Raw genomic sequence first — 10434 nt, forward strand, 5'->3', positions numbered from 1 at the left:
GGGGGGGGGGTTGGGTACTTCCAAGTGCCAGGGTGATTCCCCCGGAGCGGGCGGTGTGGAGGAGCCGGGAATGCCTCAATCCCCATCCTGGCCCTGATCCCTGTGGCAGCGCTGGGGCAAGGCACTGCTCCTCCTGCCTCGGTTTCCCCACCGGTGGGAATAAATACCTGCCCTTCAAGCCCTCGTAATTACCAACAAGTTAATTGTTGTATAAAAATGACAGCGATAGGATTTTTGGGGAGGAGACCATTTTTACAACTGGGCCCACCCTGTGCTGTTTCTCCAAGTAGGGGGGGAAGAGAGCACCGGGTGCTGCTGCATTCCTGCTTCACCCCAACATGATGACCCCACTGCTCCCTGTTCTGAGCACTCCTGGCAGCTGGGGAAGGGGCCCCATTGTTCCGGGGTCCCCCATTGATCTGCAGTCTCCATTGATTCCAGGTCTCCCATTTATTTGGAGTCCCCCATTGATCTGGGGACCCCACTGATTCCAGGTCTCTGACGGGTGTGTGTATCCCATTGATCTGGGCTCTCCCATTGGTTCAGGGTCCCCCACCGATCTGGGCTCTCCCATTGATTCAGGCTCTCCCACTGATGCAGAATCCCCCACTGATCCGGAGTTCCCCATGAATCCAGGGTCCCCCACTGATCCGTGGTTTCCCATTGACACAGCGGAGCTCCCTGAGGACCCCGGGATCTCCCTGAGCTCGTCCTCTCCTTCCTGGCACCCACCACCCTACATCCCTGGGCAAGGGCAGGGTGGGTTCCACCCGCTCGCCCCTTCCCCACCACCCCTCTGCCTCCGGGCGCGATGACTCACAGCAATTTGCCTGTTAAGGGCGGGCTCGGCGGGGAGGAAGCAGAGGAGGAGGAGGCCGCTCCTTCGGCCTCGCTGGCTCCTCCCGCTCTCGCTCGGGGCTCCGACGCCCAGCCAAAAGCGAATCGGGGCGGTGAAGCTCGGCAGAGGCTCCTACGGCTCCCGGCCCCGCTCCTCACCCCGACGTCTCATCCCGCGCGCGTCCGCCCGCAGCCATGGCAAGGAACCACCAAGTGCAGAAGGCCAAGCTGGCCGAGCAGGCCGAGCGCTACGAGGACATGGCGGACTTCATGAAGGCGGTGGTGGAGCACGGCGACGAGCTGTCCAACGAGGAGCGCAACCTCCTCTCCGTCGCCTACAAGAACGTGGTGGGCTGCCAGCGCTCGGCCTGGAGGGTCATCTCCAGCATCGAGCACAAAACCGAGGAGGGCGACGACAAGGCGCAGCTGGTGAACGAGTACCGGGAGAAGGTGGAAGAGGAGCTGAAGGGCGTCTGCAACGTGGTGCTGGGCTTGCTGGAGAAGCACCTCATCAAGAAGGCCGGCGACGCCGAGAGCAAGGTGTTCTACCTGAAGATGAAGGGAGACTACTTCCGATACCTGGCCGAGGTGGCCGCCGGCAACGACCGCAAGGAGACGATTGACAGCGCCCAGAAGGCGTACCAAGAGGCCATGGACATCAGCAAAAAGGAGATGCAGCCCACGAACCCCATCCGCCTGGGGCTGGCCCTCAACTTCTCCGTCTTCCACTACGAGATCGCCAACGCTCCCGAGCAGGCCATCTCGCTGGCCAAGACCACCTTCGACGAGGCCATGGGGGACCTGCACACGCTCAGCGAAGACTCCTACAAGGACAGCACCCTCATCATGCAGCTGCTCAGGGACAACCTGACGCTATGGACAGCCGAGTGCGCGGGCGAAGACGGCGGCGAGGCTGGCGAAGAGCCCAAGAACTGAACGGCCCCCACGCAGCTGGGGACCGGCCCCCACCTCCTTCCTCCTCCCCTCCCTTCTAGACAGCCCCCCCCCCCCCTTCCCGAAACCCTTCCGTGTCTTTTTTTTTTTTTTTTTTTTTTTCTGAGGGAGTGGGGAAGGCATTTTGCCCCCCCCCCCACCTCCACCCCCCTCCAGTTCCAGGAGTGGGGTCCATATGTTCACCCTTTGGCAGGGCCCCCCCTTTCCCTCTCCCCCATGCTCTTGCCATGCTTCCCCCTCCTTTAACATTTTGGTTGGGGGATACCCCAGCATGGCTTAGGGGAGCCCCAAACCCACTGTCTTGGGGGGCTGGAGCTGTGCCACTGGTCCCTTGGGGCAGTGGGAGGAGGTGATGGGACGGGATGGGGAAAAAGGGGAGGGGGGGGGTCCGGGGTGCCCCCCACCCGGTTGGAGGATCGCGAATTGCCGAAGCCTCTGTGTGGCTCCAATAAACCGTCTCGTGCACGCCTGCCTCTGTGGTTTCCTCGTCTCTCCTCCCGTGCACATGCCCAGGCAGCTCCTGCAGCTCCCAGCACAGGTCCCACTGCGTGCCGCGCCGTGCTGGGGAGCATTCAGGGTCCCCAGAGCACCAGTCCAGCTGCCTGCAGCCCCTCCCAGGCCTGCCACGGGGTGTGGGGATACTCAGGGAGCCCGGACTTCGGGGACATGTCCCAAAAAGGGTATTCCAGGTGGGCTTTCCATCGGGAGAGGGTGTCCCAGGTCTCCAGCCCTGCAGTTGTGTATCCCCATCCCCACGTCATCCCCATTCTTGTAGTGTCCCCATCCCCATGATGTCCCCATGGTGTCCCCAACCCCGTGGTGTTTCCATCCCCATGGTGTCCCCATTCCCATGATATCCCCATCCCTATGGTGATCCCATCGCTATGATGTCCCCGTCCCTATGGTGTTCCCATCCCCATGGTGTCCCCATGGTGTCCCCACCTCCATGGTGTCCCCATTCCCATGATGTCCCCATTCCCATGGTGTCCCCATTCCCATGGTGTCCCCACCCAAACTGTGCAATCCACAGTGTCCCAAATCCCATTACTGGAGCTCTGTGCAGAGAGGGGATGTTTCAGGTCTTCCCCTAGAGCACTGCCATGGAGCTGTCACCAGGGGGGTGACAGCGTCCCACCGAGGTGAGGACATCCCCATGGAGGTGTGGATGTGCCGGCGCGGGAGAAAGCTCAGCACTTCTGGCCCTGGCGCTCAGCCACAGCGAAGGGCGCAGCTCTTGGAGCGCGAGTTTCAACATGAACAGTTAATTACACTGAAATCCAGTCCCGGCAGCCTGGGCCGTGAGCTCATCAGATGGAGCGCAGCAGGGCTGGGCCGTGCTGGGCAGGACCTGGCTTTGATGGGAAACGGGGTGGCAGGAGGAAGCAGCGTGACTCAGGGTGCGCCAGTTCAGCGGGGTCTTCGCTTGGGGACACTGGGGACACTGGGGAAGAGCCGAGATGCACCTGGGCATGGTCAAACACTGGGTTCAGGGAAACTGAGGCATGACCCTGGGGTGGGGAGGATGGGGCCGTGGGAACGCGCTGGCTGTGGGAGGATGCGCAGAGCAGAACCTGCTCTCCCGGCCCCACATCCCGTGGCAGAGCCGGCTCAGCACCCGCGGGGCAGCACTGGGAGCCCCCAGCCCAAAGCCAAGGAGTGAACATGGGGCTGAGGATGGGGACGGGGTTGGGGCCCCTCGGTGCCACTGGTTCCCTTTGAGGGGAAAACCAGGGGTCCCCATGGTTGGCCTCTGCTGGGCCCCAAACCCACCCACCCCTCCTGGGAACTGCTCCCAGGCTCACTGGGCATTACGGGGCTGGAAGACGTGCAAGACGAGCCGCGGGCGCCTGCTGGTGCTGACCCCGGAGGCTGGGGACACGGGGAGGGGACGGCGGGCGGTGTGCGATTCTTACCGTGCCCCAAATTGCAGTGTGATAGGGCCGTGATGCTCCTGGGCCTCCCAGACAGCCTGGCTGCTTTTTGGGGCCGGGAGGGCTCCCCATACTCATTCCCCCACAGCAGGAACAGAGCGGGGCCGTGCATGTGGATTTTAGGGTCTTTGAGCGGCAGCAGCACGAGGGGACTCAAGTGCCTGTGCCCAGGGAGTGTCCCCAACCCAGAGCCTCCCTAGGGCTGGGGACAGGTGGCAGGCACTGGGAGCAAGTCCCAGCACAGCCCCACGCCCAGGGGCTAGTGGCCATGGCTTTAAGGCTACTGGAATAGGTATCAGTGCTGCTCACGCAACCCATGCAGGACAGGCGGGCGGCAGGACACACAGCCAGGCTTGTCCCTCGTCCCTTGTCCCCAGGCTGGGTGACAGCAGCTGAGCCCATCCGAGGGGCTGGTGGCCATAGCAGGGCAGCTTTTGGGGTGCCCAAGGTGGGTGCTGCCCCAATGGGGAGCTCACTGGGCCCAAAATCAGCAGGAGACAGACAGGCTGGAGGTGGGCTTCGCTCTGGTTGGGGGCAGATGTTTGGGATGGCTGTGGTGCCCGGAGGGACCCCTCTGCCCCACTTCCTCTGTGTCCATGTCACACAGAGAACAGCACGGTGCTGAGGCAGCACAGGGACCATGCCCACCCCAGCCTGAGGGGCTCCAAAAGCACTCGGTGTTGGTTCCAGCCCCACGCTCCTGGGCTGCTGTTGGAGTCAGCCCGCTCCGAGCCCACTGCTTTGGGGTAAGCCAGTTATGGGCACTGGAGCCCCTTGCTGGAGTGGGGACTGTGCTGCAGGGCAGGGGGATGGAGATGCACATCCCTGCACAGAGCTGCGAGCAGAGCCCACACCATTACCCATCCCCAACCATTCCCCATCCCCCACCATTCCCCAGCCCCAACCCCACAGAGCACAGAGCTGGGGGTGGGGGCAGGAGGGACCACATGGGCTGGGAGCCAGGACCCCAGGGCCGGGCCTGCACCGCGGTGACGAATCCTGGCCCCGCGCCCAACGCTTGCTCAACGGGAGCGACGGGAGCCAGGGTGTCACCTCCTCAGCCCCCGGGAACCGTCCCCTCCCGGCGTGGGGACGTGCAGGCAAAGGACCCGGTTTGTGGGATGCGGCAGCGCTCCCCCCAGGGCTCAGAGCTCTTTGATTTTCCATTTTCCCCACCGCGGGGCTGGGGCTGCGGGTGCTGCGCGGGTACAACCAGCAAAAGCCGAGCAGTCACAAAAGCTTTGGTGGCTCGTGGGTAACTCCGGCTTGACCCAACAGCACCCTTCTAAGCCACCAAATCTCTCAGAGCCACAAAAAATCAGCCATAAATCAGCTTTTTTTTGGATGATGTCCCTTTTACATCAGACATGGGGCTCAGAGATTGGGCCTGAAACCCACACAAGCAAGGTGTGAGGATGGAGTTTCGGCTCCGGCTCTGGTCAGGTTGGCTGCCAGCCCCACAGCCCCAGGTAGAGCTGAGTGGGGTTTCAGCCAGGAGCACCCAGGGATGCTTTGGGCCTGCAGGGAATGAGGTCGGGCACCAGCAGCAATCTGACTTAGATTTGAAACATCAGCACACGCTTTTCAGCGTGAACCAATCTGGTTAAAGTGTAAGCACGTCTACGTGCATGTCCCCCGTCTGCATTTCTCCACATTCAGGGCCGCAGGATGGCCAGATGCCGAAAAATCCAGTGTTAATTCCCTGCCAGGTGAGACCCGGCTCCCATTCTGACAGCGGGTTGGTGGGCAGGAGCTGTGTTTTGAAAGATGAAAGTGCACTGCAAGAAGCAGGATCGCAGGCAGAAGGCAACGCTGGGGCTGGGGGGAAACGGGTAAAGCCCCAGGATCTGGGACGAGACAGAGGAACTGCAAAAGCAGGCCCAGAAAGAGGTGGACGAGGGCTGAGAAGGCGGCAGCTGGGGAAGGGCCTACACACAGATTCCCAGGTGGATCATAGAGGAACACAACGCTGCAAACACGGCGCAGTGCTCTGCGCTGCACAGCAGCGGCGCTGCCCTGACGTTCCCACCAGAGGGCTTTTAGCCCCGGGCTTTGTAGCACTCGGTTTTATTTATTCAGGTTCAGCAAACTCACAAGATGAAAGCGAGACAAAGTGTTTTATTAAGAAAGAGTCCATCATTATTTAAAAAAAAAGAAAAGAAAAACAACCATCTCTCTCTGTCCTCCTTGAGACAGACTGGAGGCTTCCTAGCCTGGAAAATCCTGAGTGCGAGGGCCACGTACGCTCCTGCTATGAAGTAAACCAAGAACTCACGTCTCAAGTCTCACTAGAGAAGAAACAGCTGGTTTTTCTTGCCCCAGATCTATCTTGGTCACGACGGGGAAGAGGAGACGTGGCAAAGCTCAGTCTCCCATGCTTCTCTTCTCCTGCTAACCCCAGCCAGATCTCTCTTGCTCCAGAAAGACCCAGCTTGCCTTGCTCCCAGCCACAGCCCCTCCACTCCACCGCTGCTCAGTGGGGCTGAGGTCAAATCCCCACAGCGAGGGAGCGCAGCAGTCAGACCTCTGCCCAGAGGGACTTTCACTCGCTCTGAGTCACGCGACACGGAGTCCCTTAAACTCTCAGCAGCGAAAGGAGAGCTGTCAAAGCAGAGAGCAGCTGCGGCGGAGCTGGGTGTGTTACATATCCATCACTTCTTCCTCCACCGTCTTGTCCTGAGATTGCACATACTTCTCCTGCACTGCAAGCGTGCTGATAACGCACTAATTAAGGAAAACAAGGCAGCAGGGCAGGGCTCAAACACTCCCTTCTACAAGGAGCTCTAACGTTCTCAGCGAGGAGCCAACCCCAGCGTGCGCCTGAAGGCTGGCAAGAAGACAGCAGCGCTGGCAGCAGCACGCATCACCTGAGTTATTTCTGGCTCTGGCTGATCCCAGGCCCGACAAGAACAGGAGAATCCATTGTATGGTTTGGACAGAGTGCAAAGAAACAGTCCAAGCGAGTGTGAATGAGAGGAAAGTTGTCAAAAGATTCCTCCCACTTGTACAGCATCAATTAGCAGCGCATGCGGTGGCTGTGGTGTGGACAACTGCCTGCTAAGCTCTGGGCTGAGCACCTATGTCACAACACAGCATCAGACGATGTCAGGAACAACCTGCAAGCTGCCAGCCCCACCTCCAGCCCCTCTCGTCCGATCTGTAAAGGAGAAATTAAAACTCAACACTAGGGAGGATCGGTGGAGAAGGATACGAAGTAAAGTGGAAGTCGGCTCCCACTGCTGCTGACATCAGGGCTTCCAGGCTCCTGTGCTCCTGGTCCCCAAAGGAATAGCCGTTGGCTTTGTCCACTGCCTGCATCACCTGCCGCATACTGTCCTTATCCTGAAAGGGAGAGAGGTGACACACGGGGAACACGGTCCTTCCCAGGGGCAAGAGCTCACACTGGGCTTTACCACCCATTTTCTCTGAGGCTGTGGGCCACCCAAACTGCACGCAAAGCCTCGATGCCACTGCCTGCCTCCTCCCTGAGCCCAGAGGGCGACAGGACAAGGAGGTGCTCCCCCCTGGGGTCTGAATACACGATGGGCTGACACCCTCCACCCTCTCGCTCCCTTTCATCACTGCTCATCTCAGCCCATCTCCCTTTGTTGACACTTCTGCAAACTGCAAAATTAACATTTTCAGTCCTTGCTCACAAATGCGTTCCTCCCATCTCCAAATTACTTTGTGCTCCCTGATTTAAAAAATGGTTTAGGTAATGGCTCGGAATTGAAATGTGGGTGCGGAATGAAAGGGGAGTCTCAATTCCCCACCCCAGGACACGAGGCCCACATAGCTCCAAGCCCATTAACTTTTCCTTCTCCTTTGGCTGCCACAGAACATGTGCAAGTCTGGGTGCATTTCACTGCCCTCCTCCATCCCTGAGTCTCTCTACTCTAAGGCTTTCCATTCCTTGTGTCTCCATTTTTTATAGCCACTTCTGGGGGCAGACAGAGAAGCAGCAGAGGCAATATGGGATTTGGGGATGGCCTTTGCAGAAGGCCTATTTCCCCCACCTTCTGCACGCCCACGTGCAACCTAGCTGCTCCCAAACATCCTGGCTGCTTAGCCAGTGCTCTCTGCCCCTCTCCTCCTGCTGTGTCACCTGGACGTTGAGCGGAACGAAGGACACCAGGCTGTAGTCCTCAATCACCTCCACCAGCTTCGCGTTGAGGCGGCGGTAGTTTCTGAAGAAGGGGTCAGAAGCTAAATGGTCGACCAAGTAAGAGAGGTCCAGAACCTCCGTGTAATAATCCAGGTTGAAAGCTGCAGGGAAACAGCAAGAGGCTCAGAAAACCACTTGTAGATACCGGTGATTCCCTGGCCAGAGCCCACTACCAAGAACCCAGAGAGATTTACACCATTTTCCCAACCACCTCCCAGCAGGACAGCCCTGTACCACGGCAGTTGATCTGCATCTGACACCACCCGACTCCACGTCTCCCTCTCTGAAAGGTGCTTACCCAGCTTGCCATACTGCTCGATCAGGTCCATCTTGGAGAGGACGTTCACGTGGGGCAGCTCCACATGCAGCATGGTGGAGAGCGAAGTGCAGAGCACGGAGATGAACTTGCCGGGGTCGGTGCAGTAGTGAGAATCCACCAAATGTACTGCAGCCAGCTGGGGAGCAAAGGCACAAAGGTGAAAATCCTTCTGCTTGCTCCTGGGAGACTCCGAGAAGGACAACCCGTCCAGACCTAACTGCAACCACACAGACTCCTAGGTGGGGAAAGTTATCACACATCTTCTAGCTCATGAACATAAAACATCCTCAAATGGATATACATACAGATGTACAATCTACACACCACATGGATAAATCCGTCATCTCCACCCTCACACCTGTGGGGGCTTCAGAGCGAGGGTGCTGTGGGCAGGGAGGGCTGTGGGAAGGCTGCAGCACTGTGGGACACCCTTATACCCTCAGCTGTTCTCACGTTTCTCAGGACATCTCTGTTTGCAGCAGCACTTTCCCTGCTTGTCTGCACTCTGCAGTTTCTGGGTGGGAGCTGAAGCTGACCCCCATCCTGAGCTACACGACCACCTCAATATTCCCATGTTCCCTGCAGGAACGTTTGCCAACTCAGTAGCATTAACTCCAGAACGCTCTGCCAGGAGAAGCAATTGCCCTGCGGTTTGAAATAATAATAATTAATCACTAAATTAATGAGCTGCTCGATTCCCTGTGCTTCACGCGGCTGTAACAATGTGGTCTACGATCTCTGCTAAGCTGCTGCCTGTTGCACAATGCCACTCACAGGCAGAGCGCTGGAGCTGAGGGTGGTTGAATCACGGTCATGCTTCTGCAGCAAAAAAAAAAAGCCAGTGTAAAGCTCACAGGCAGGTGTAAGCACTCCTGTGCCCATCAAAACAGGAGCGTAACCGTCTTTTTTTAGTAACTACAGTTTCGTGTATGTTTATTTGAATAAAGTTGAATTCTAATGCGCAGATTCCCAGTGACACTCTCAAGCAAACGAACTTGCCCTTCTTGCTCGCACCACATGCGGTTTGCACATTCATGGTTTGGCCCAAATGCAAAACAAATGCAGCGTAGACAAGTTAGCGTGGTTATGGGACTCTTCTCACCCGCGCTTCCTCATTTGCATCTTCCATTGTGCAAGAAAGCGCAGAGCACGTATTATGATGTGCACAGCGATTTGGTTTGGCTGCAGGAGCACAGGTAGGGCCTGAGATGACACCTGAGTTTCTCACAGTGCAATGCAGAGGATCCGCACTCGCTCTGCACGCACACCAAACTCCCTGCCCTGAAATACAGCACCGACTCAGAGCACAGAACAAACCTTCCAGCAGCGAGACTCTGGGAGGAAGGAAGCTGTGCTTCTGTTCACGACAGTGGCACTGCGTTAAACATCCTAAACAAGCCACTCCTGCCAGTCCCACCAAGCATGAAATAGGGACAAATTCCCCTTCTTCCCTGATAAAGCGCTTTCACAAGTGGGACGGTGAAGAAAACAGCTGTTAGTAGCCACATCCACAACCAAAAGGCCCCAACCACGCCGTGCACAGCACCTGAGCCCCCTGCACAGAGAGCCCACAGAGCACCGAACCCACCCTGAAATTCCACTTGGCCAACTGCGCAAAGACGTTCTTCAGGGCATCGTGGTGGGTGTAGAGCTCCACCTGCCCCGGGCAGTCAAACAGGTAGTAGTGACCTCTGAAGGCAGCCAGCTTCTCCTGCAGCCAGTCGAAGTTGGCCTCCAGGTACTCCATGCAGTAGATGAGCCCCCCGTTGGGCCCCAGCTTCAAGTTCTCCATCACGTCGGACAGGGTGATGAGCTCGGAGATGTCCACGGCGCAGGAGTAGGGCATCCCCTCGTTGGCAGGGTCCAGGTTCACCACAGCCACCCTGCGCCCGATCCTGCCCATGAACTCCTGCATGCCGTGGCAGTACGTCGTCTTCCCGGAGCCCGGAGGCCCGATCACGACCTGGCCAAAGGCCAGCGGGCTCCCCTTGCTGCTCTCAGACATGGCGGCTCATTTCCTCCTCCTGAGCAAGAAACCAAAAGCTCTCATTGGCAATTTTATTTCCATGGATACGAACGCGGCCAGCTGGGCCTTGAGTGCAAATTAGGGAGGAAGAGTGCTGCAGCACGAGCACCCAGCGACAGCACCACACCTGCGCGTTCTCTCCTGTGTCCCTTCTTCCAGTCCTGTGCCCCCACATCTCCGCTCCCCCACACCTCACCCCCCT

General features: G+C 58.3%; 2 protein-coding genes across 4 annotated transcripts in view; one reads left to right on the top strand and one right to left on the bottom strand.

Annotated features, from left to right (window-relative positions):
* SFN (stratifin) lies at positions 245-1854 on the top strand. The gene has a single exon (XM_021375429.1). It carries the CDS (start codon positions 1033-1035, stop codon positions 1771-1773), a length of 741 nt encoding a protein of 246 aa, XP_021231104.1. The 5' UTR covers positions 245-1032; the 3' UTR covers positions 1774-1854.
* The window catches only part of GPN2 (GPN-loop GTPase 2), a 5438-nt gene continuing 824 nt past the window's right edge, over positions 5821-10434 (bottom strand). Inside the window, exons 1-6 of one of the 3 annotated variants that reach the window (XM_021375528.1) lie at positions 10360-10434; positions 9795-10230; positions 8186-8342; positions 7828-7988; positions 6934-7064; positions 5821-6435 (exon numbers count right to left, since the gene is read on the bottom strand). In XM_021375528.1, the coding sequence (XP_021231203.1) occupies positions 6363-6435; positions 6934-7064; positions 7828-7988; positions 8186-8342; positions 9795-10211 (939 nt within the window). In that variant the 5' untranslated portion in view covers positions 10212-10230; positions 10360-10434 and the 3' untranslated portion in view covers positions 5821-6362. Of the gene's footprint in view, positions 6436-6933; positions 7065-7827; positions 7989-8185; positions 8343-9794 lie in introns of all 3 variants that reach the window. The other 2 variants (XM_021375529.1, XM_021375527.1) reach the window with 2 other exon arrangements.

Source organism: Numida meleagris, chromosome 22, assembly GCF_002078875.1.
Source record: "Numida meleagris isolate 19003 breed g44 Domestic line chromosome 22, NumMel1.0, whole genome shotgun sequence".
Classification (NCBI taxonomy): Eukaryota; Metazoa; Chordata; class Aves; order Galliformes; family Numididae; genus Numida; species Numida meleagris.

Bases quoted from the DNA above. Each gene is read 5' to 3' on its own strand.
- SFN (XM_021375429.1), top strand. From the start codon at position 1,033: ATGGCAAGGAACCACCAAGTGCAGAAGGCCAAGCTGGCCGAGCAGGCC.